The sequence below is a fragment of the Poecilia reticulata genome, chromosome 20, assembly GCF_904066995.2.
Source record: "Poecilia reticulata chromosome 20, P_reticulata-male-v2, whole genome shotgun sequence".
NCBI lineage: Eukaryota > Metazoa > Chordata > Actinopteri > Cyprinodontiformes > Poeciliidae > Poecilia > Poecilia reticulata.
Window position 1 is genome coordinate 10,922,515 of NC_088849.1, and position 23,797 is coordinate 10,946,311.

Consider the following 23,797-nt stretch of genomic DNA (forward strand, 5'->3'; position numbering starts at 1 on the left):
TATAGCCTATAGGAGAGTGAAAAAAAGCATATACTTCTCAGGTGTGGTATATAAAATCAGCCTAATATTAAAGTTTAATAATGTAAATAATAATAGCATAAGTCTATATTTGTGTGCAATTTACTGCTTATAGCTTTCCTTAATCCTCAAATCCTTGCAGGGTCAATAAGCCCCCTTGAGAAAGTATTATTTTTCAAAGAGTAGCTTTGTGTCATCCCTAATGTGAACAAATAGCTGTGTTGCAGGCAGCCATTATTAAAAGAAATTGTCTTTGAAATTTGTCACAGCATATTAGCTCGTTTTAGACCTCCTTCTAAACACTTCAAAGTGATACTAAGTGTGTGCGCAGCGACGTTCTGCCGTTTGTTTTCCTAAAGCTTTTACAAGGAGCGTTTTGCACGGGAATGACAAATGGGGTCATTTGAAAAAAAAAAAAAAAAAGCACAATAATTAGTGTAAAGTAGTCAGAATCTAAATGACATTATACTGTAGTGAACCATGATATTTGCATTTATGTTGCTAATTAGAGAGCATCAAATGTTGAAAGGCTGACATGATAAACGTCAATCCTTGTAACGTATATGAGACAAACCTGACTGATATTTCCTTGAACATTGAAAATGTTTGCCTTCTCTCACCTAAATAGCTCTTACCCTTCCAAGCAAATATTTCTGCACAAAAAAGAATCTCTTTAGATACTTCTAAGCAGCTTTTTAACAAATTCTTTGCCTGGCCGCAATGAAATATTTAATAATTACACTTATGTTTAAGATGTGGCACATTTTGAATGCTCAAATTTAGGGAATTACGACATTCTTAACATTTGTCTCACTTTTGTGGATACTGATGATTTGCCATATGCTTGATCTCCCTAAACATTATGCTCAAACAGGAAATTGGAGGATGACGCAGACATTTTAAACACCCTGAGGAATTAGGAGCATTACCATTGTTTGTTGTGGATGAAATTAGACGGCAGTGTGAACTTGAACCACCGGGACTAAATCATGCTACTGTTGAGTGGATAACTGGATGCGTTTGTGGATTGTTCTTGATAAGGTTCTGCCTTTTGATTGATTAAGATTTGTATTTACCAGCAAACAGATTAGCCACATTACATGAGGAAATTGAGCTTTGAAGCGAGATAATGTGAACGGATAAGTTACAGGAGGAGGGCGACCTTTCACATGCCATGTCGGGATAATCCTTTTTTTTTTTTTTTTTTGAAGACTTTCAAGCAGCTTCCCTCAGGCAATCAGCCTAAAGTGTCTGCAGTGAAGACCAAGAGAGACAGAGTTTATGTTGTACCTCCTGCTACTGTTATGTCTAATAGCATGAAATCTTGGTGTGTGTTGCTTAAAGCACCGAACACTGAGTCTCCTGGTTGCTGGAGCAGGCTGTTCTGGGTTTTTCCCCGCCTTAAATTCAGCACTACTCTGTTGGATTTTGGTCCTTGAGCACAACTGGCACCACCTTAATTAGTATTAATTACAGGTGTTGCAGTCTTCATATACAGTCAGGCTAAATGGGTGTTAGCCTACATTATACCTTGCATCAGCTGTAAGCCTTTTTCCTACTTTTGCAGTTGGTGAAGGTGCTTCAGCTCTCCCTTTAGGTTTAAGTGACAGATATGTTTTGCTTTAAAAGACAGCACTAACAAAAAAAAAAAGGTAAGCCCAGTAAGAGTCATAAATCTGTTATAAAGAAATATTGTCATGTTGAATTGTTCTTTAATTTACCTTGTTTACTCTAGTATTTTTTCCCTTTAGAAATACAAAAAAAGAGAGACATTTTAACCAAAGCACAGTAAACAGATACAATAAAATGTTATTGTTTCCTCAGTTTGAACAATAGGTCCACTTGTTCCCAAAGAATTCATGCAATGTTATTACATTCCCTAATCCAAAGACTTTATTGCTTCTGTTACAGGAATTATATTGTTTTTGTATTGCGTTTAATTACTTTCAAAACCCGAATAAATGAAAACCAAGCATGGATGGAATAGATTTGACAAAGAAGTAATAAAAATGCATACTAGAGGAGGGGAGGGAAAAAAATCAAAGCACCTTTAATGCAATTGATAGTCAGTTATTGTTAAGCTATAATATTTCATCAATATGATATTCAACCTATATTTTTATTAATGGTATTTATTTATTAACAAATAAACTAATTGTATTTTAGAAGGGGAGAAAGTGAAAACAGACAAACAGGTGTTAAGACAGAAGAAAGTGTCACAAGAAGATCAGATGATAGGTTACAGGCCACAGAATCTCAGAGGAAAAGAGGAAAGCGTGTGCATGTAATTAATACTTAGGTCTGGGTGAGCGTAGAAATGTTCTTTTGGAAAGACGCAGCTTTGAGCTCAGGTCAGGCACACAGGTCTCCAAACTCAGAGTATGACTGACCTCTTTGCACCTTTGAATTATCATGAATGCATTTTGATCAGTCTATATTTCTTTATTCTTTTGTGCAGATTCAAAAGGTTAAAGCAAGCCAAATGCCTGAATGTAATATGAATACCCAACCCTACTTGCATCTGTAAATATCTTTTAGTTTATCTTTGAAACCCAGGTTTGATCATTTATAAGCTATTTTCAGCTAGGCATTTTTGTAAATAAATATTTTGATGTTTTATTAAATGTGAATATGTTTTCTAGCAGCTGTGAAGTCCAACATTAATCTTTGGAGCAACAGAAACTGTTAAAAATATTTGTTTTGGAAAGTTTGCATGTTCCTTTTTTTTGTGGAGATGTTTCCCAGGTACTGAAGTGTCCAAAAATACATGCATAATGTGGGGTAGTATAGTCAAACGATCAAAACAGGTAAATAAAAACCAGCGTCAGCCGCCTGGTCCACGTTCTTCTGATGAATTCTATTGTTTACCATTCATTTTAGGCTCTGAGAACCTGAAATCATGCTGGTCATCTAACAAATTGGCAACTCAGGTGCAGTTCATTAGACCATACCATAATAGAAAAGGTCAAACCAAACGACACAATTTAACTAAACAGAAAAAAACAGGAATAAGATTAGTAATCTAATTTACAGATTTATTTACATAACTGAATGGTCTGCAAAATGAAACATGTAATACAGGGCAACTCAAAAGATTACTTTAAAGGAAAAAACAAACAATAGAAAAAAAAATACAGTGACGTCATAGAACAATTTAAGCAGGAAATGCGGCGCTGGCCCCTCCCATACACCTACTCAGGCAGTAGCAACTATAATGGAACAAACAATGTGAGTAAAAAAAAAAAAAAGAAAAAAAAAAAAATTTTTCCAAAAATGTGTCTTGATAGAAAATAAACATTTCTATTCATCCAATTATCCAGAAGTGTAGCTTCAACTAAAACGCATACATAGATGTAAACTGCAACATAAAGCTACCACAAACTAACCCGGTATAGTGAGTGAAGTTGCAACAACGTTTAAGTTAAAACATTATGACCAACTATAGACAGATTAAATAAATCAAAAATAAGAATAAGGGACAAGTGGTAAACACAAACTGAACCACTTTGTCACATATGCGTAGTGGGAATAAAACCTTAATTCCATGACAAAGTGGTATTTAGTGCAGGGTTTAGCCAACCTGTTGCTAAGTGGCAACAGAAAAACCTGAAATTTTCCCTGAAATTTTCCCTGGCTATTGATATAAACAAGATCAAATCAATGTCTAAATCAAATGTTTAGAGTGGAGTTCATTGTTTATACCAATAGCTCTGACTAGGATCTTTTAAATTGCATCATTTGTTCATCACCTTTCCCTGCTTTTCACATAAATCTGTGTATGTGAATTGGTGAGTCTGAGTTTGCTTACCATTATTTCCCCCCACCGCCCCCCATTTTTTTCAGTTAATTCGGATAAGGTTAAATCTTTATACATACTGCCTAAAACAAGCTACGCCTGTGTTTTTCCATCTCTCAATTGGACTATATATACCAATGAAAGTGTCAATCATTCCTCACCAGTTCAATGAAAAGTCAAACTTTATTCTAATCAGCAAGAATATGATATTATTGAAAGTTCCCTCAGAGGTACAAAAACCCAATTTAAGGTTTTTGTGACTTTGTATCCTGCAGGATTGAAAATGTCTGTTGAACAACAGCTTTTCTGTGCACGTTAACAATAGCCCGGGAAGGTTATTGGGAGTGTCTGAGTATTATAACTTATGATGGCAAATTTGTTGGCACCGGGCCCCTGCAGCCGCCAATGAACACTGAGCCAACTATGCAATTTTCCGAGCACAGCACCTGCTGGATGCTAATCACCCAGAGTTTGTGTGTGTGCTTTATATATTGAATTACTGGCTTCCACGGGCAATAGATGTTTTGATGCATGCAAAGTCTCCAAAGTGCAATTACTGCAGCGTTGAGGTTTTTTGTGTCTTAGTCATTCAGGTAATCCTGTCTTACAAGGCAGCATTTCTCAAGGACAAAAAAGGCTTGTAATTGCTTGCTAATATAGCCTACTGAACACTGTAATTATTCATGATGTAGCATGTGCTCGAGTTTGATCTAAGGAGCTAATGTTATAGTTAGTGATGGGTCCAGCAACACCGACGCGCCGGCGCATGCATGAAGCCCATAGAACAACACCCGTGTCGGTGCGCGTATTGGTTTCAGCAAGTCACGTGACCAATACAGGAACTGTTTCGAAATGCCACTGGATGCCAAACTGTGTTTATAAGGAAGCGAATCTGTGAAAAGCATTTGCCAAACAAATTCTTTTTTTTTTTTACATTGTCATCTATGGAGCAGCTTCAAATGAAATGTTTCTGCAGTGTGGGACCATTTTGATCTTATATTGGAAAATAAATTTGTTTTCATTTTTGTCGTTTCATCCGGTTCTTGTCAGTTTCTACTTAATCTATATGAACCCAAATTCAGCTGAAACTGACTTTTAGTTAACCTGCAGAACATAATATGAAAGTAAAGTGTCGCATATGTTTAACTAAACTGTCTTATTTAAATAAATCTACCTTTTCAATGCTGAGGCATTATGAGGCCAGGCATGAGAATGAAGTCCCAGATTCACCTAGACAAACTCAGATATGCAGCCATTGTAGAAATTACTCAGTTGCATTTCATAAATTATTTCATATAGCCTACAGTGAACCCTCGCTGCAACGCGGTTCACTTTTCACGGTATCGCTGCTTCGCAGATTTTTTGTGTGCAGTTTTTTCCCCACATTGTTCTTCGTCCTAATTGACCATATGATTGGTGAGAGCAGTCTCCGCGCTACCTGAGTGCCAATAACGTTACGGTGTTTAATACAGACTGGCCACTCAGGAGATGGAAACTGAAACTTTCAATGTCTGCTGGGAAAAAAAAACTGTGGCCAGAGGCAGCGCAGAACTCGACCGGAGGCTCGTTTGATGAGATCCATCGCTCTGCCGTAGATACAGCCGTGAATCTGGCGGGGCAGCTTGGAGGAGGCGCTTTAATGACATGACTGCTGATCACATTAATGCCCGATTGACGCACATCCGCTGACCTGAAAACAGGTTTTGTTCTTTGGTTTCAATGTAGAGTATGTATTTATGCTGTGTAATAACTGTAAAAAATAAAGGTAACTACTTAACGGATTTCGCTTATCACGGGTTATTTTCGGAACGCGATCCCTAAGAAAAACAAGGGTTCGCTGTAAATGTAGTGTTTACTTAATTTGTTTCTACAGCAGAAGTTTTGTCAAAAAAGCGTAACAGGCTTAATTTCAAAAAGTTGTAAAAACTTTTTTTTTAAATAAAAATGTGTGGGAAAAAAAACAGTCCATGGATCCTCATTCCAAACACATTCACTTACATTTTCACTTTATGGTACATGTTCACATTCTTTATTGACTGTATATAAAACATATTTTAAATATAACTGAAGATATGACATATAATATTCAATAAAATACAAGGACTTAAATCTTATTGTACAGACTTGGTCATCAAATCACAACGTTGCTTGTAGGAATTTTTAATGTCCAGCAGGAGTCAGTATTGAGTGACACAGTATAGACACAGTATCAATACAGTGTTGCTATGAGTCGAAACGCCTCATGTCGCCTCATTTACCCATCACTAGTTATAGTTCTTCTATGTCAATAACTGCCAATACAATGAAGTTTTCAAAGTTGTTTAAATCTTATCTGAGCAGTTTAGTGCATCAACTACACCAGAGATGAGCAACTCCAGGCCTCGAGGGCCGGTGTCCTGCAACTTTTAGATGTATCTCTACTGCAACACACCTGAGTCAAATAATAAGGTTTTTAGCAGGACTCTGGAGAACCTGACTGCACTTAGGAGGCGATTCAGCTATTGGGTTCAAGTGTGTTGGACCAGGGAGACGTCTAAGAGTGTCAGGACACCGGCCCTCGAGGACCAAGTTTGCCCACTCCTGAACTACACTGTAGAATATAAACCTAGCTTAATCTGTCTTTGCTACCACTGTTACTGTTGTAAAAAAAAAAAAAAAATCCTTATTTAAAATAAATAAACAAACTATGCTTAGCCTGGCACAGTGCCTAGTAGAGCCCACCAGGGTGTAAACACTGCATTGTGATATATCCAACTAAAGAATAATACAATTACATTCAGCCCCAACTATTTAGGATTAGATAGGAATTATTTCAATAAGGTCATTCTGTTTTCTGCCTTGCTTTTGAAAACAAATGTAGGAGTTCACAAAGGTGGTAAAAATCAGTCAGCTGCTCAGTGACTTCCATATTGGTCTATTTCATTGAGGAAAAAAAAAAGCAAAAAACGTGAGCGCCAGCCAGCACATCTAATCTGCTCTTTGTTGGGGTTTCTGGTTGTTCAGGAGCCAAGCTCTGGTGACTCATCATCACTTAGGAGGGTAGATGCCAGACATAGAAGTGGTGTTTGTCAGCGAGAGTGAAAATTACTATCTGCAGGGCCTCTCACCAGCATGTTTTATTTACAAACATCATCCCGACTTGCTAGCTGCCTGTTTTTTCAGTTAGGTTGCTGGCTAATACAGTGGCTGGGTATTTGATTTGCAGACAAACCATATTGTCCAACACTCGGTGTAATGTGTATGTATGCATAGTGCTTACATGTGTATTTAAAGTGTGTGTGTTTATGTAAATTTCTGGAAAAAGTGATCCCACTCAGTTGCACATCCATTGGATTGCAAGTCCATTATGCCCATTTCTAATAATTGTACAGCTTCTTCTGCTACAGTCTGATTGTACTTTGTCATGGTTGGGGAAGTGATGCTTCACTACCTCAGCCTTGATGAAGACCCGCATGCAATGTGCGTTTCTTTTTCCCCCCTAGATACCAATCTCTAGAGAGAATCGTGTCTTGAAATCAATTTTCTGACGAGTATCACTTGCCCAGATACAGTACATAAAACTGTGATAAGTGGGGCATCACATTTTAACAAGTCTACCAGGACCTCTGTTTGTAAAGCAACATATTGAAAGTGACAAGTCTAGCTGTTTGCATTGCAGATTAATTAATGTGTTAGTTTCTTTTAAGAACTCATTATTTATAGCTTGGTCGTTTTTTTTTTTTTTCTTTTTTTTAAAGAGTTGTGTTTTAGAGTTCCTGGAGTTGTGATGTAAAATAAATGTTAGGTTTTAACCTATTGTAAACATATTTGGTTTTGTGCTTGCCTTTTGTTATCAGCAATGCCGGTGCCAGACCAACCAGCAGAACAGGAGAAGGGGGCGATGGTCGCCCCTGTGATGCCTGCCTCCAACGGCGACAGACCCGAGTCGGAGACCACCTCATCCATCCTCGCGTCTGTCAAAGAGCAGGTAATAACCCATTCAAGTATATATCAAATATATGTGTGCTGAAGTAGTTCCAGGTCTTGTTAATGTTTAATTATTCATGGATTGGGGAATTTTTTTCCCCTCCATTTTTCTATTTCTTGCCCTTGGTCATCTTCTCTCACCTCACAGCTTGTGAACAGCTTGCTAGGAGACAGGGCTAAAGGCTGTCAATGTTATTCGGAGAAACAGGCGGTGTGCAGGAAACCAGGGATTGATTGGTGCCAAGGGACTGGAAATGTAATTGAAGGAAATGATGGAGATTACGGGGTGAGAGCTGTATTTAGTATAGACATAATTCAAAGGGCTATTTAAATCAAGGCAGTTGCTTTGCAGCAGGTGTTGGAAGGTGACTGTACTGTTGGAAACCCCCCTGGGCCCCCCCCCAAAAAAACAAAAAAAACAGGCTTGTTGCAGGAATAGTAGAGGTAGCTTTTAGGATTCATGTCATGCTGTGTTTAACTGCATTAAAATGCAGATAAACACTGAATTATATTTTGCTAGCTCCAGTTTTCTGCTGCTGTTACTCTGATGTGACATGTTGGGTCAGTAGGATGGAAGAAGGCAGCATTTTGATACAGATTTTAATGAGACAGATGATAATTTTCAGAGGAGAGATATAATTTGATTTAGTCCTGGAATTGTAAGACCTTACCTGAAAGGAATCTATCTTAACTTGGCATGAAGGTTACAAAGTGAAGAATCTACCTACTTTATGTTACAGGTCACTCGGGGAACAATGTTTGCTTTTATTCAACCTGTCTTTACAGTTACAACCTCAAAGTGCACCGGTAGGTTAACTGATTTATTCCAGAAAACATCCTTAGTCTTCAGAAAACAGACATTTTTGGGAAACTACCATTGCAAAATGTCATTGACTGAAACCGTAATGCTTGTTCTTTTTGACCAAATAAATACCCACGTTAAGCAGATTAGGATTTCATGCATGGCGGTGAAAATGGCGTTCAGATAATGGTTCAGAACAAAATGCTGCTTCGTAGAAAAGAAAAAGACTTGAGATTTAGCCAGCTATAGATTCAACCGTGTATCACATAAAATTATCTTCTGATTAAAAAAAATCGTTTTTTTTTAGCATCAGACAGACGATGTGAATGTGTTTGCAATGCTAACTGCTGTGTCATGGCTGCTTGTATATGTTCATGTGGCGTATCTTTACTAGAGTGCTGCTGCACTGCAGCACCACTTGTCTGTAAAGTCTTTGTCTTATTCCATGTTGATACCTTGTGGAGTGGCCAAAACTCCTGCTCAGCCCAAAATCATCCATACCCCCGACAAAGTTTACATAACTAGATTTACTCAGAAAAATACTGTTCCACTTTACATACACTTGTGTTATTCTGTGCAACATAATCATATTAAATGGTGTTGCTCTGATCATTTGATGGTTTTCCCTAGCACTGTTGAAATGGAGGGTGCTCTTTGTTGCTCATTTGTCATTCTGTAACCAGAGATACCAGATATTTGCTCATTCAGGTTTAACTGTACTGCTTTTAAATCTAACCCAGTCATATAATAAATAAGTAAAAAAGAAAGCACAGCCCATTTTATACATTACTGCAAAAATAACATTTTTTTTCTTTCCTTTTTTTTTACCATTACTTGGCAATTTATGCCAAAACAAGATTTTCACAAACTTACATTTTAGCTGTGTCTTGATTTTTATCTGTGTTGTGTGCTTTTGTACAAGAACGTACAAAAGCACACAGTGAGATTATATGGTGATGTTGTATTTTACCCAGCTAGCTGATGAGGTTGTTTCATATATATATATATATATATATATATATATATATATATATATATATATATATATATATATATATATATATATATATATATATATATATATATATATAATGTATATATAAGTTTTTTGCACTATTATAGTAAAAGAGAGGTTTATGTCAAAGCTATGCTATGTGTGATTGAGAAAATAAACCACCAATCTCTGAAATAAACACTAGCAGTTGCTCCAAAATGACGAAAACCAAAACAAAATGTATGCTAATCCTGAATAAAATCATATGCCGTTTGTGATGTATCTAATTTTCCGCAAACCTTTCCATCTGGCTTCATCATCTTCATCTTAGTGGTGTCTGTGTTGTGTAGATCTATGTAGGCATATATGTGCATATGTGCAAGTACTTGCTGCTGTTGCAGAAGGATGATGTAAATGAGTGATAAAGGATTTTTTTTTTCTATAGAGCTCACAGAATCTCTTAACACTGACTGCCCAGGAGCGCAGTCCTTTTTGTATTGCTCCAGTAACCCAGCAGTCTTACTCCCACCATGGCACATCATCATGCCTGACCGGCACCTCTCTCTGTGGTGTCGCTTTTCGTGTGCACACATCCGAGCAATACATGCATGACTTTGAATTCATGGATATCCGCAATTTGTGCATATCTTTGTGTTTACATCAATTTAAATTTTTGTTGCAAACAGTGGACAAGAAATAAAATAAAAAAATAAAAAAAACATCAATCGGTAAATCAAAGTTTTTCAGAAAAAAAACTGAAAAACTGCGGAAAAACCGGTATTTTTTTTTCCGCAGTTGGGAATGAATAATTTCTGTTCTTAATTACCTTTAAGTCACATCTTTTAGGATATAAAAATATATAGGTCATGTCCTGGGTTGTTTTTGTGGTTTGATTATTCTGTGTTCCTTTGTCTCTTTCTATAATTACATCAGTCTCCTTTCTGTTTTACTTTAGTTCAGTCCTTATTGGTGTTTCTAGATGCTATAAAAAATGAATTAAAAACTAAACAACATTTTGACAAAATGTTCACCACTAGTATTCATCAATATTTTTGGTGCAGGTACACAAAGTGGAAGTCAAATCCCTGTAAAGACTAAGATACACATGCAGTTGTGGAGGCCCTGCTGACAGCAACATTTCTTTGTATTCTGCTGCAGGTAAACTTAAAATATTAATTGAACCCCTGACACCCCTCAATCAAAGAACAAAGAAGGCTGTGTTTGCCCATAGAAATGGAATTTGTAGCTTCTAAGAATTTCACAACAAGCCTGCAGCATGCCGAGTGTAAATATAAATATATGCTGTTGTGGGGCAAATTGAAGGCTACTTTATCTCAGTTAGGGACTTTGGTAAAGTAGGGTTTGCTTCGCTTTACAATGTGCTTAACTGGCATAGCTGACAATATCTGATTATTTCATAACTGTATCACATAATCCTTCAAACTGTTTTGCCTAGCCTTGCAGATATCTTTTTTTTTTCTCAAATGAGATTTAATTGTTGATTATCTTCAACCAGCGTGGATAAAATGTTGTGATGTGCCGTCTTGTAATAGCAGATCTTTGCTTTAGATGGATAACCTTGATTTGGATTTTTCATCCTTTCGTGCGATGGATATACTTCTTTGGCAGCTGGTTTTTAGGGTTGTTCCGTGCAAACAAATGGGTTGTTTTCCTGCAATTACTTCCACCAAGTTAACTAATATATGACATAATTTGATCTGGCAAAACATGACACACATTGAACATTTGAGAATAGAACATTAAGATGGCAAATACTTATTCTCGTCACGAAGCAATGCTGTGCTGAAATAGAACATCCCCATTATTGCCTTGACATTCACATGAACGATTTTGAATATAATTCCTTCAATAGCACACCTTGACATGGGTAGCTATTGATGTAAAGGACATCAGCCAGATCCCACAAGTTCTTGGAATGATTGAAATGGTATGGGATTATTTTAAAAAGTCAGATATTTTGTGTAAATTTGATTTTAAAATGGATATTTTGATGCCCACATTTTCTGATTCCTTTTTTTTTATTGCCATTACACCATGTCCTTACCAGTTTCTCTGACATTTAGTGCCTCAGTTCGAGTCCATCCAACTGGCCAGATTTACAATCAGTTTGCAGTGTGAATACATGGCGCTGGAGTGTAGCATCACCATCGCAGTCATTTGAAATTGTGATACTGCACGCAGTGATTGTGACGACGATTGCAATCCGATGTTTTATACAACTCTAAATACGAAGGACACTGATGTGATCTGCTGGAAATAGAGAAAGCATAATATACTCCTTATGATCTATTTCACGAACCAAACGATTTTTGCTAGCTCTGCAGTGTCAGACACCAGCGGAAATCTGGAACCAAGTATTCAGATTTTTTTTAAACTCTTGCATTATGACCACCAATGAAATGAGTCATACTGGTTATCTCTTCACCACAGCTTTTGACCTCAAGTCAGAATTGTTTGGCAGAAAATTGGCATTTTGTTCTCAAAATAGATGCATTAGAAGCTTGAAACCCAGGAATAGAGGAATTTTGACAGGGGCCAGTTTGTGATTGCCAGACGTCTTCCCTGTCTGCAGGGCCAGCATCCATAAAAAGGAAGGAACAGTGATAAACTGGAGACAGGATCACTGCTCATTAATGCAAATTGGGAGAAAAAGCTGAGTCATGTAGTCCAACAGAAGAGTCTCTGATGTGAATGCTACAGTGACAAATACCTAAGCGTTGTGCTGACCACGTTCATCCTGATTGACAAAGTAATATTTGGTGATGGTGTTGGTTTCCTGTATTAAGGTGATGCACTTATTGCATGTGCATTGTCTAATACATATTGATTAAAGAGCATGCTGTATTTTTAATGTTTTGAAATCGAATATCTATAAAACTTTGTCACTTAATCACTAAAAGATGTGCTCCACATTTTCTGAAGAACATTAGAAGGTTTTCTCCCCTTCTTTTTTTTTCTTTTTCTTATTATTAAGATTATTTAAGAGCTCTATTACTGCACCAAGTAAAGCCTTTTGAGTTTTTCTAGACGCTTTGCACCGTCTTGCATCATATCATAAGTTGCCTGAGGAGAGCTCCAGTATAACCAATTTAGCTGGTGCTGTTAGGCTCTCAAATCTATCGGTTTTCTGGAAGGTCCTGCTTTACGTCTGGAACATGGTCTTGCAATGTAACCTTGTACATGACAAAGTTTTGTTTTCATATTTGGCCTTAATTTAATACTGAGATACAATAATTGGCTTCCTAGTTAGATTGATGGTATTTTTCTGTTTGAAAATGTCAGGTAATTTTTCCAAAGGTAAGCTATTCAGAAAGGCATGCTTTTCATTCTTCATATTATATTTTGCGTTCAAGTTTTTGGATGTTTTTATAGTTCACTTTTTTGTGTTTTGGTATTAAGTATACCAGTAGAAAGCCATGGGAAATGTCCATGTATAAAATGAAAAATAAGTAACAAAGGCAGAATTGGATAGAAAGTTTTTTCTTTTTTCTTTTTTTCAATGGTTGTATTCTGGAAGTCTCATGATTTCTATTTTCATAGTTTAAATTTTTTGTGGTAGTCAATATTCTATTGGAGATTATTAGTATTGTCAGTACTGTATATAACCAGTACTCGTATGTTTGCGTTCTTAAACAATGTCATTGGTTTCACATTTTATGAAAGGTATGTTTTCAGAAAGCAAAATATGATTTGGTAAGGTTTTTTTTTTTTTAGTAAACAACTTGTAGCCTAAATCAAATTATACAGTAAAAGGAGGTTTCTTTTGAATCTTCTTTTTTTAACTTGTGAAGTTCATTTAGAAATAAAAAAGCACTTGTTCTTTATGTTATTATTGATTCTCAAATTGGACTTTATAAAATGTAAGTATTCATATCCTTGAGCTTTCAAGTACAGCAGATGGAAGCAATTAGTGTGCTTGAAAGAAGCGATGTTTTCTCACAGCTGAGTGGTAACGTTTTCTGCCCTTTAAAATGCAGTCTAATATCTAAAGTGCACTCCACTGGACTTTACAGTCTTGGTAAAAACTTAAAAATTGCCCTCGCAGAACTTGAATACTACTGATGCTGATTATTAAGTCAATATGTTAACTCTTTTTCAAGACATTGTTTTAAAATGAAATGTATGAAATGACACAAGTTTATAACTTAAACAGAGATTTTAAAAGAGAATTTGTAATTTCAGTGAAACAACCTATATGAATAAAGGTCACATAAAAAATAATTACTTTCTCTAAAATTAATTAACATTTCTTTGACATTACTGTGTTTTAACACGCAACTCAAATGTCTTTGGTGTTATAAATGATCCGTTTTAAGGTCAAATTGAAAGAGGAAAAATGACTCCAACTACAGAGTATGTTCAAAATATGAGTATTTGTTGAATTATTGAATTAGACCTGAAATATGTTAGAGAATCAAACCTTCACCATTAGAAATTGTAGGCCTGTCACAACAATACCATGTAAAGCTTGCATTTGGCTTGTTAAACCATATGTTTTGTTCTCTTTGAACTTCCAGCTTATGGTTTTAGTTTGAAACTATGTTTAGTCCTTTTGATAATGTTTTGTCCTTTGTGTCCTACAGTATTTATCAAGCTAACATTGCAAGTGAGGGACTGAACCATTTTAGCTGGTGTGCAGACGTGCAGTTTCTGTATATGCGAGACTAATTGATTGCACAAGTTCAGTATGTGTGCAGTATGTGCATTCAGTATAACTCTGTATGCCCTTGTGTTTGCTTGGTTTGCTCTGAATGGATGTAAAAGGATCTAAACCATCTGGATAAACTTGGCTAAAATCTAATGGAAGTGTTGATGGTTTGCTACACAAGAAATCGGTTCAGTTCTAAGAGAAGATATATTCAGCAGGGACATAGGAAAACACACACCTTTTTTTTAAGAGGAAAAAAAAGTTATACCTAAATCTAAACCGATGTCAGATGTCCTGTTTTTCAGCAGTTGCCTAGTCAGTTAAGCGTTTATTGCAAAGCAGGATTGTGTGTGACATACGTTTTTTTTTACTCTGTGTCGGTAGTCTTTAATGATTCACTCAAATGCCAGGTGCGATTTTAACAGTTGAGACACATCCTTGATGGTGACTTATGGCTTTTAGATGATGCTAAAAGCTTCCAAGGTGATTTCTAATGATTTTGTGCAGCTTTGAGTAGGAGGTATGTCACAGCACCAGGATTGCCTTATTCATTGAAAAAGCATTTGTGGGAGACCGGGGCACAAAAAGGATGGTATTAAGTTGCTTTCATTGTGGCTGTGAAGTAATGTGGCTGGGGAAAAATTATTTGCCCAAAGGCTGTTTTGCTCTTTGGCACAGTTATTGCATGTGTTGGTGTGTGTGTCTCCCAGCGGCTCTGCACTTTCTCATTTAGTCAACCTCACCCCAGCCGGCAACCCGACTTTTCCGTCACGATCGTCATAGCTACCAACTTGTAGGCGGTATCCTTTGCGACTATTCGTCTTGTAAAGAGATAACAAGACTTATCTTAGAGACTTGATGGAAGAAATAAATAGTTCTGAGTTAAGAAAAAAAATGGATGGGAGCAAGTCGCAAAGAGAAAAGATGTTTTTGTAGAAATGCCCAGAGGAGTACAATAAAAAAAAAAAATATATATATATATTTTACAGTAAAGATAGGACATTAGAAACGGTTGTTGAGTTGGAGTTGTAACAAGGCACAAGAAACTCCTGGTAGACTAGAAAGCCAGTTGTTTAATTTATTACCATGAGAGAAATCTTAATTAATCAATACTATGGTATTTTGGTTCCTTCGTTCATAAAGATTCAAACTTCATGTTATCATGATTGACATATTGTTTATGAGGTTAATATGTTGGTTGTTGGGTAGAAATCTTTGACCTTGTCATTTACATGCCTTCTTAAGCCCAAATTAAACGTCTTTGTGAATAAAACTTCAACTGCTGGGCAGCTGTTTGTTTTTGTGACGTCGCTTTTGTTTTCTGAGCTTTCCTACTCAAGTTCTATTTTTACTTTTAAGTGCTGCTTGTTACATGCAAGTTTTCAAAATAAACTTTTGTTTGTCTTTTAAAAATGGCTATATAAAGAAAGAAATAATGAAATAAATATTCAAATTTTAGTAATGTAAATTTTCAGACATCTTGTAAAGCTGAATTAAGCGTTTACTTCTGTATACTTAGTACTGTTTGACTTATAAATTCAGAAAAAAAAGAATGATGCTATTCTTTGATACTCATGTTGCAACTAATATATGTTAATATGGCTCAAAATAAAAGCCTAATTGAAAACAAGAATAATTCTGTATTCAGCCAAATTCAGTTAAAATGTACAACATGTGCATTAATAGTTAATCTCATGTCATCAGCCCTTATTTATTTTGTTTTATGCTTCTTGCACTATCATTTTGAACATTCATGAGGGAAATTATGGGACACCTGGAATATTTCTTGCCAACAATTTTATATTTTATCACTCGCATTAGATGCAGTGTGTACCATGATATCATATTTGATATAAACATGGGTTTTCATCAGTTTTGTCTCTTGCACTATTTATAATAGCTTTTCATAAAGAATTATTGTGCTGACATTCTTGACATGTAGAATAGCATTTTTTTTCTGAGGCAAATGATATATGGCTTTGCGCATACTTTATGCAACATTAGATCTCCATATGCTGTTCTTGGAATTTCTGTTCAGTTACCTCCACAGTCACACTGAGTATAATATGTCACCACACAACATTGCACAACCCAGCAGGATAGCTCAGCTAATAGCCTTGCAGGCACTCTAGTCTTCTCCCTTCCACATTCTAAATAGATAAATTATGATCACACTCCTCTGCGGTTCTCTGGCTGCTAGGGTTGACATATACACTGTTAAGACACTGGTTAATGAGGAATTGCCACTGAATTCAACTTGAAAATAAGGCAAGTCACTCAGTCTCTTTCTCTTCTCCCATTCTTTCAGTCCTTCCTTTATTCATCTGGTCCTGTACTGTTGCACTTATCATCCATCCATTTTGTTGCTTCTCTCATTGCATTATGTGTGTGAGGAATAAATTAGTTTTTGGTCTTGTAAATTAATCAAACACTGACAGGGACACACACACACGCACACACGCACACATGCGCATGCACTTAGCAGCCATCTGAACTATTCACAATATGTTTTGTGTGTGTTGCTGTTTTTTGAAACAAAGTAGCATGTTTTGTTTCTCCAGATTATTTTAAACAATGTCTGTTATTGGGCGTGGCAGTGAGTTCGAGTCGTGGACGTTGACCTTTGCCCTGTGTCCTCTACCCTCTCTCCTAAACCACTGAACTGTCATTCTACTGTTAAATGAAGGCCATTAGTGCCAAAACTCCTAAAAAAAAAGTTTTATTACTTTATACTTAAAGTACAATCATTGCCCATGGATTAAAGGCAGGACGATACATTTGAATGGTAAAATTTTATATATCTTTGTAAGAGGATGATGAAACTGTTCCTCTTTACAATTTTAGATAAATTAACCAGAATTACTCCAAGAGTGAATGTATCAATTTGAATGCCCGGAGGACCACCATCTTTGTATTTTCCATACCTCTATGCTCTATGAGCACTTATTAGGTTTCTGGTCTCTCGGGTTACATTAAAATGAATAGTGAGCTTTCTGTCAAGTGATGGAACAAAGAAAAACATTCCTTTGACCAAGTCTGACAACCACAGTGAATCAAGCAATATATGGAGCACATGGGAGGTGTAGACGTTTGTGACCGAAAGGCTTCGAGAGGATCAAGTGTCCTGCAACTTTTAGATGTGTCCCTACTCCAGCACACCTAAGTCAGATGGCTGAAATGCCTCCCCAATATGTAGTCAAGTTCTCCAGAGTCCTGTGAATGACCTCCTTATTTTACTCAGGCTTGTTGAAGCAGAGACGCATCTAGAAGTTGCAGGACACTGGGCTCCTGAGGCCTGAGGTCGAAGACAGGTCAACCAGAAACTAGTCAGAACCCATGGCAACTCTTGCTCATCACCGTAAAGAAAATAATAAAACATTTCTCTGAGTGCAGCTATTCACCAGGACTGCTGCTGAATACACTTGAATGTAGCAGGTGCTTGTATACACTGCCTACAATAACTTGTTTATCCAAATGAAGCCACACACTTCACAAATTAACACCAGCAAGTATATCTTGTCTGGTGCAGTAGAACTCAGCTTCTATCACTCTTGTTCCTATTTGAAATGGATCAGTTACTCCTCTTACCCAGTCTTCTGTACCTACCTAGATTTCTGAATATCCGTCTCTTACTGAATATTTCCAGAATAGTGCATGCCATTCAGGGGTTTATACATCCGTGATTGGTGCTATTTTCCCTTTTCACATCGAGTTCTTGTTGCATGAGACAGTATTTAGCAATACATGTTTATACTTGTCCTTTCATAAACTTCATTGATAGCAAGAAGAGGTAGATGTGCAGTGAGATGAATGTTATGAAAGGTGGCCTTTAAGTCCCCTCTGTCTTTTCTGTGAACGATCAGCTTTTCTTTACAAGTCGTGTCATCATCCAGAAATTCTCTTAACCAAGGACTTGAATAATTTAGAGACAGAAGAGGATGAAACATCATTTGCTATATTTTTTTTCCCTTTTCTTTTCTACCAATTTGGAGTCGAAATGTCATATTGTCAGTGGGTTATGCCCATGGTAGCAGCTCTACCCAGTCTGGCCTAAATATAACTGTCACAAGAGATGTTCTAAAAATGTACTGTTCTGTCTGTCTCTCTGCACTCTCTCCTTTATTTTTATCGGTCCTCTGATTATTTAACGTTTTTATTTTCATATTTTATTGTTTTTCTGCTTTTCTTTTTTGATTGATTTTCTTTGCCAATTTCTTTGTACCTTTTCTCCTATCAATGTCCTTTCTCATTATCTTGCTTTCGATCTCCCATTCACTCCTTGGCCTCTAACCACAATTATTTGTATTCTTGTCCTACCAGTGTCTTCTTTAACCTCTGTGCCTTATCAGTCTCTCATTTCTACCTCCCACTCAGCTGTTCTTCTCATTGCTGTTCTCAGTCTGTCTTATGTCTCCGTGGTACCACTGCTTCGGGGGCAGACAAAAACCTGCCAGTCATCTGTCACTTTTGTTGCATTTTTTATTTAACTTATCTTCATCACTTTTTCTTCCGTCCTACTTGTCTGACTTAGCCCCACGGTTTGGATTAAACTTGGTATGCTTTTTGTTTACTGACATTAACGCATCTTGTATTCCTAATTATTCCCAATGGCTTTCAATTATTTTTTCGGTGTTTTTTCCCATATATATATATATATATATATATATATATATATATATATATATATATATATATCATCTTCCTTCTCCTTTCATCTCTCTCTGTTATAATTTTGTGGCTTTCTTTGTTGCCATTCTCAGTTTTGTATTCTCTTTTTTTCCCCTTTTGTGCTTTGTCTGCCTACCGCAGTGCTTTTCTGTCATTTTACCCCCCTCTGTAGCTTTGCACTTTTCCCCCTTAGGTGCCATGACTTTTTCCCAACTTTGCCCCTTCACCTCTGCTGCAGTATGGGGTGGAAAGGCTAAAACAACCTTCCTGTCAAGACAGATTTATACCCTCACCCTTTGCAGCCCTCAATCATTGTCTCTGTGCATCTGTAATCTGCCCCTGAAAGGTGAAGCATTTACCCCACACTGCTCTGCTCTGGCTCTTCTGGAGCTCTAGATTCTCTCTGGGTCTGTCAACCTAGCATTAAATATTTAGAACGCAGCCTGTAGATTACTCCAGGCATAGCAATAGATGTGAGATAGCTAGACAGAGCAGATTTAAATAGCATCGAGTTATTATCCTTTAACACATTCACTGCTCTCATGTACGCACTGCCGTTCTTGTGCAAACAGAAGTGTTTAAATGTTGCTGGAGGGACCAAATTGATAGATATATTCTTGATCCTAAAATAAACTGAGAGCTGTTTTATTTATTTTTTTCCTGTGGGTCTGTTGGGACTGCCCTGTAACACTTGAGGTCAATGTCAACACTATTTTTCACTTCCTCATATGTGGTCAGATCTCAACTCATTACTTTTCCCTAACTTTTCCTGCCACAACACTACTTCTGGTTCTTTATTTTTCTTCCTCGTTGTCACCCTGTTCTTCCTCCGACTATGTTTGCCTCATACCTTTGACCTTGTCATTCTCTTAATAAGCACTCCAGACTGTTTGGGTGTCTAGCTCTGGTCTCAAGCATTGTACAAGGATTCTGGTTAACACATGGTACGACTGACAGTCATCCGACTCCAGCGAGGGCCCCTTAACTGTGAGAACTCAGTAGTGGTTATTCACCCCCTTGCTGTAATTTGAGTCTCAATTTTAGATCTAAGTCAAGTGATTGACTAGGCAATTCATGCAGTTTTACATCTCTCTCTGAAACCATGTAAGAATGTCCTTGGTTCTCTGTTTGGACTAATGATTTGCTTTGAAATCCATACATCCATTAATGGGTTTTTATTTTAAAAAATGCAGTACATTTTTTCATTCTTACTTTTTATGATGTACAGAAGAACCATACTTCTTCCAGGTATGGTGTGTGCATTTACATCCAGAAGTTAAGCTTTCATCTCTGAACAGAACAGACGGACATCATTGAATCGAGTTAACTTTAATGTTACCTTTTCCTCTAAAATAATCTCTGTCATTTTATGGTTCAAGTCATTATTATAAATTTTGTGAAAATCTACCATTATCCAGGTCTTGACATTTACACAAAAATGATATAAATTGGATGTAGACTCAATAAAGCTGAATAATCGTATATTCTTCTTCAGGCTAAAATGTGCTCAACTCACAGTGACATTTCAATAAACCTTTCAAAGACCTCAGTCTAGCTATCTTAACCTTGTCCATATATCATCTGCCTGGGTTTTCAAAGCAATAACCCAGTGTACCATTGCGGTCAACCCTCAACCTGAAGGAAAACGTATTCTATTTGCTTCAATGTGTGTGAAAGACAATTTTTATTGATTCATAAATGTTAGACTGCATTTATTGTTTCTTAAGAATTGGCTTTTTTCAAATAACACTGAGAGAAAGGGGCCATCACAAGCTTGGACGTAGTCTAAACACTGAAATTTGCACTGACATGGAAGCGCACGCTTGCACGCTCGCACGCTCGCACGCACACACACACACACACGCACACACGCACACCCCAAACAAAACTTATCTTTCGGTTCCAGCATAAATGGTCACAGTTCATCGTGGGCCCACACACGTTATTCCTGCCTCAGTTGTCAAATTCACCATACAGTAAATACATTACACAGGTTCTCCATTTTTTTTTCATCAGAAAATGAATGTAAAGAAACACCCCTTGAAGTTGAACTATACCATTGGCATTTCATATTTAGCCAAGTCATAATAGAGCTCCATCACACACTTAATAAAATTAAGTGGTTGACAAAAATACAACAAAAAACCCTTCACTTAATTTGGGCACTTCAGCTTACATAGATTGTGTTTTCAGTAACATTTTACCTGTTGCAGTGAATGGGTGTACTACCACGTTTTTATTTTACTCTTGTATGGGTTGTTCTAGCACGGTGTTATGTATAATAATGAAATATTGCTTTTGAACTTTTTGTGGTGTGTTACCGACATTAGCAGGAAAAAGAAAGTAAATAATCCAAAGGCTGTTGAATCATGGATTGCATTTTTAACTTTGCTTTTTTTTGTCATAACTACATTATACTATTTGCAAGAAAAGTAATTTCTTTTTATTTATACATACATGTATTTTGTTTGTCTGGAGAAATATACAGTATTTTTTTGTGCTCATATTGGCCTGTCTCAATTCTGAGGTATTATTCCTCTGCCAACATCTTTCCCTGTTCACAGTAGGATTACTTCTCTTTTGTCCCTCCCTTTCACATTTTATACAAGGATGGAAGTACTCAGCAGTCCATCTCTGCAAAAAGTGCTGACTAGGACGGGTGTCAGGTAGCAACTCTTTGGGACAAACTGCATCTCAAGCTGATTTCTTTCTAGTTTATCCTTCATCCCTCAGCTGTTTTTAAAAACTGTTTTAATCTGTCCATTTTCTCCCTTCTCTGTCAAATCTGTTTGACAATGAATGTTACATATGTGGATATGGACAGAATTATTATTCTACTGTCCTGATGTTTGCTCCTCTGCCTTGGCTCATTTATCAAATTGATTATCTCTCCTCAGCATGACACAAAGACAGAAGTAATGCTATGTTGTGCATCAAAGAAATCACAGTGACCCATCAGCCCGCCCCCAATAATTACTGACAGAACATTGCACATCTTTTTCAGTGCTTGACAGGCTTACAAAGCCATTCTTTGCTCACATGTACCCACATGTACATATTCACAATTATGGTAAAAAAAAAAAAAAAAAAGTAAGCCTCTCAAATTTTAGGCTTTATGCCTAATGGAAAAAAAAAATTCTAAACCATATCAGGAATTTGAAATGATTTTAAAGAATATCCACTAATCTTAGACTGCTTTCAAAACCGTTCTGTATTTTTGTGGGAAGTATTTTTTCTAATTATTAGAAGTGTATTAGTATAGGCCTTCCACATTTTTATGTGTTGTAACAAACAATGTGATCTTCGGCTATTGCGTGAATGACAACTCAGTCATACAGACTTCATATTACTGCTACTAAATGTATGTAAGCGCTACTCAAATGCAGTAGCAACACGATGCTTAGTCTATCTAATCTTATTCTGCCCCTGGAGATGCTCTCTATGATCTGTTGAAGATCTACTAACCTTGATGTACCTCGGTATGGCCGGCTGTTTGACCCAGTATTCTTATTTAATTCTGCTAATAATTATTTCAGTACTATTTGTCACCAAAACTCTGTCTTTTATGAGTCAAAAGACAAATACAAGATGGTGACAGTATGGCAAATATTTAAGTTCTCCATCTTTATGCATGTAGACTTTACACCCTTGATCACGACACTAATTTGTAATCGTCATATGGGTGTGAGAAGCAAGTGCATGCAGACATGTGGCAGATTTGATGTGTAAATAACAAAACAAAAAATCTGAATCCAGTAGAAGTGAGATGTGGGGGAATCTAGTGAACAGAGCTCACCGAGACTTTAGACTAGAAAATATGACTCAGTTCTTTGTGTTTCATGGGCAGGATGAAAATCACAGTGCTACAGAAGTAATTTTTTTAAAAACGTTTTTGTAATCACCTTGGTGACCTCAGTACCAGAGATCAAAGAGCCCCGCCCAAAGCTCCCAGCTTAGGCTTCGACAACAGAAGACTTGCTGGTGGGATTCAGGAGGTCTTCGAAATTCTCTGCCCACCATGACCCGGGTGGAGGTCAGCAGCACACCATCCCCACCATAAACGGAGTTGGTGGTTCCACGCCTATTTTTACCTCAACTACCACCCAAACCAAGTCAATTGTCGAAGATTAAAATAGCAAGATTTGTTTTTTTCGTTTACTTTTCTCCATTTTCTGCATGCAACATAGGCTTTTTTTTCTATCAGGCGAACTTTTCAAAGTATTTTTTTCCAAGTATATTTATTAGATTGAATTATTTAAGGGAATGATAGCGTAGATCAAATCCTACTGAGGAAAAAATGTTGTTCTGGAGTTTAAGCAGCTGTTTATGCAGATGCATTTGTTTTTCATCTGTGTTGAATAGTTTCAGTCAGAAATTAATACCATGAAGAAGTCATGTTGCTTTCAACTTCAGCTGCATCCTCTCCAGGTGTATTTTTGGCTTCTGGTTTATGTCAGGCTTCTTTCTGTTTTGCTTTCTTGCATCTGATCTGTATACATAACCCCCCTGCTGTCATCCACTGCAGTTTTTCCTCCCCTTTATTTTCCTCTGTTTTTAATCATTTTGCCTCTGTCATCTTCTATCACTCCTCCCGTCAATTCCCTCTAGCCTTCATTTTTCTCAGAGGGGGGCCGGGAGCCGTGTTTCTACCTAATGATGCATTGCCAAGAGGGGAAAGAATTTGACAGTAACAACATCCACACACATTCACGCACATTCTGTATTGGTGCTGGAGTTATTGATGGACAGGAATATACAATATCTGGATTTCTACAATAATTTTAACTATTATCGCTGAATGCAAAAAAAACAACAACAAAAAACAGAGGAAACCCAATCTTGTATTCATCAACATACAGTGTGAATGTGTTTCTCTAAACAAGA

The 23,797-nt window shown here is 36.8% G+C and overlaps 1 protein-coding gene across 7 annotated transcripts in view; it reads left to right on the forward strand.

The window, feature by feature from the left end:
• The window catches only part of ctnnd2a (catenin (cadherin-associated protein), delta 2a), a 229,647-nt gene that overhangs the window by 27,291 nt on the left and 178,559 nt on the right, over positions 1-23,797 (forward strand). For 6 of the 7 annotated variants that reach the window (XM_081601621.1, XM_081601622.1, XM_081601618.1 and 3 more), the window contains exon 2: positions 7,651-7,781. In XM_081601621.1, coding sequence (XP_081457747.1) covers positions 7,653-7,781 — 129 coding nt within the window. In that variant the 5' untranslated portion in view covers positions 7,651-7,652. Of the gene's footprint in view, positions 1-3,183; positions 3,251-7,650; positions 7,782-23,797 lie in introns of those variants that run through there. The other variant, XM_081601624.1, reaches the window with a different exon arrangement.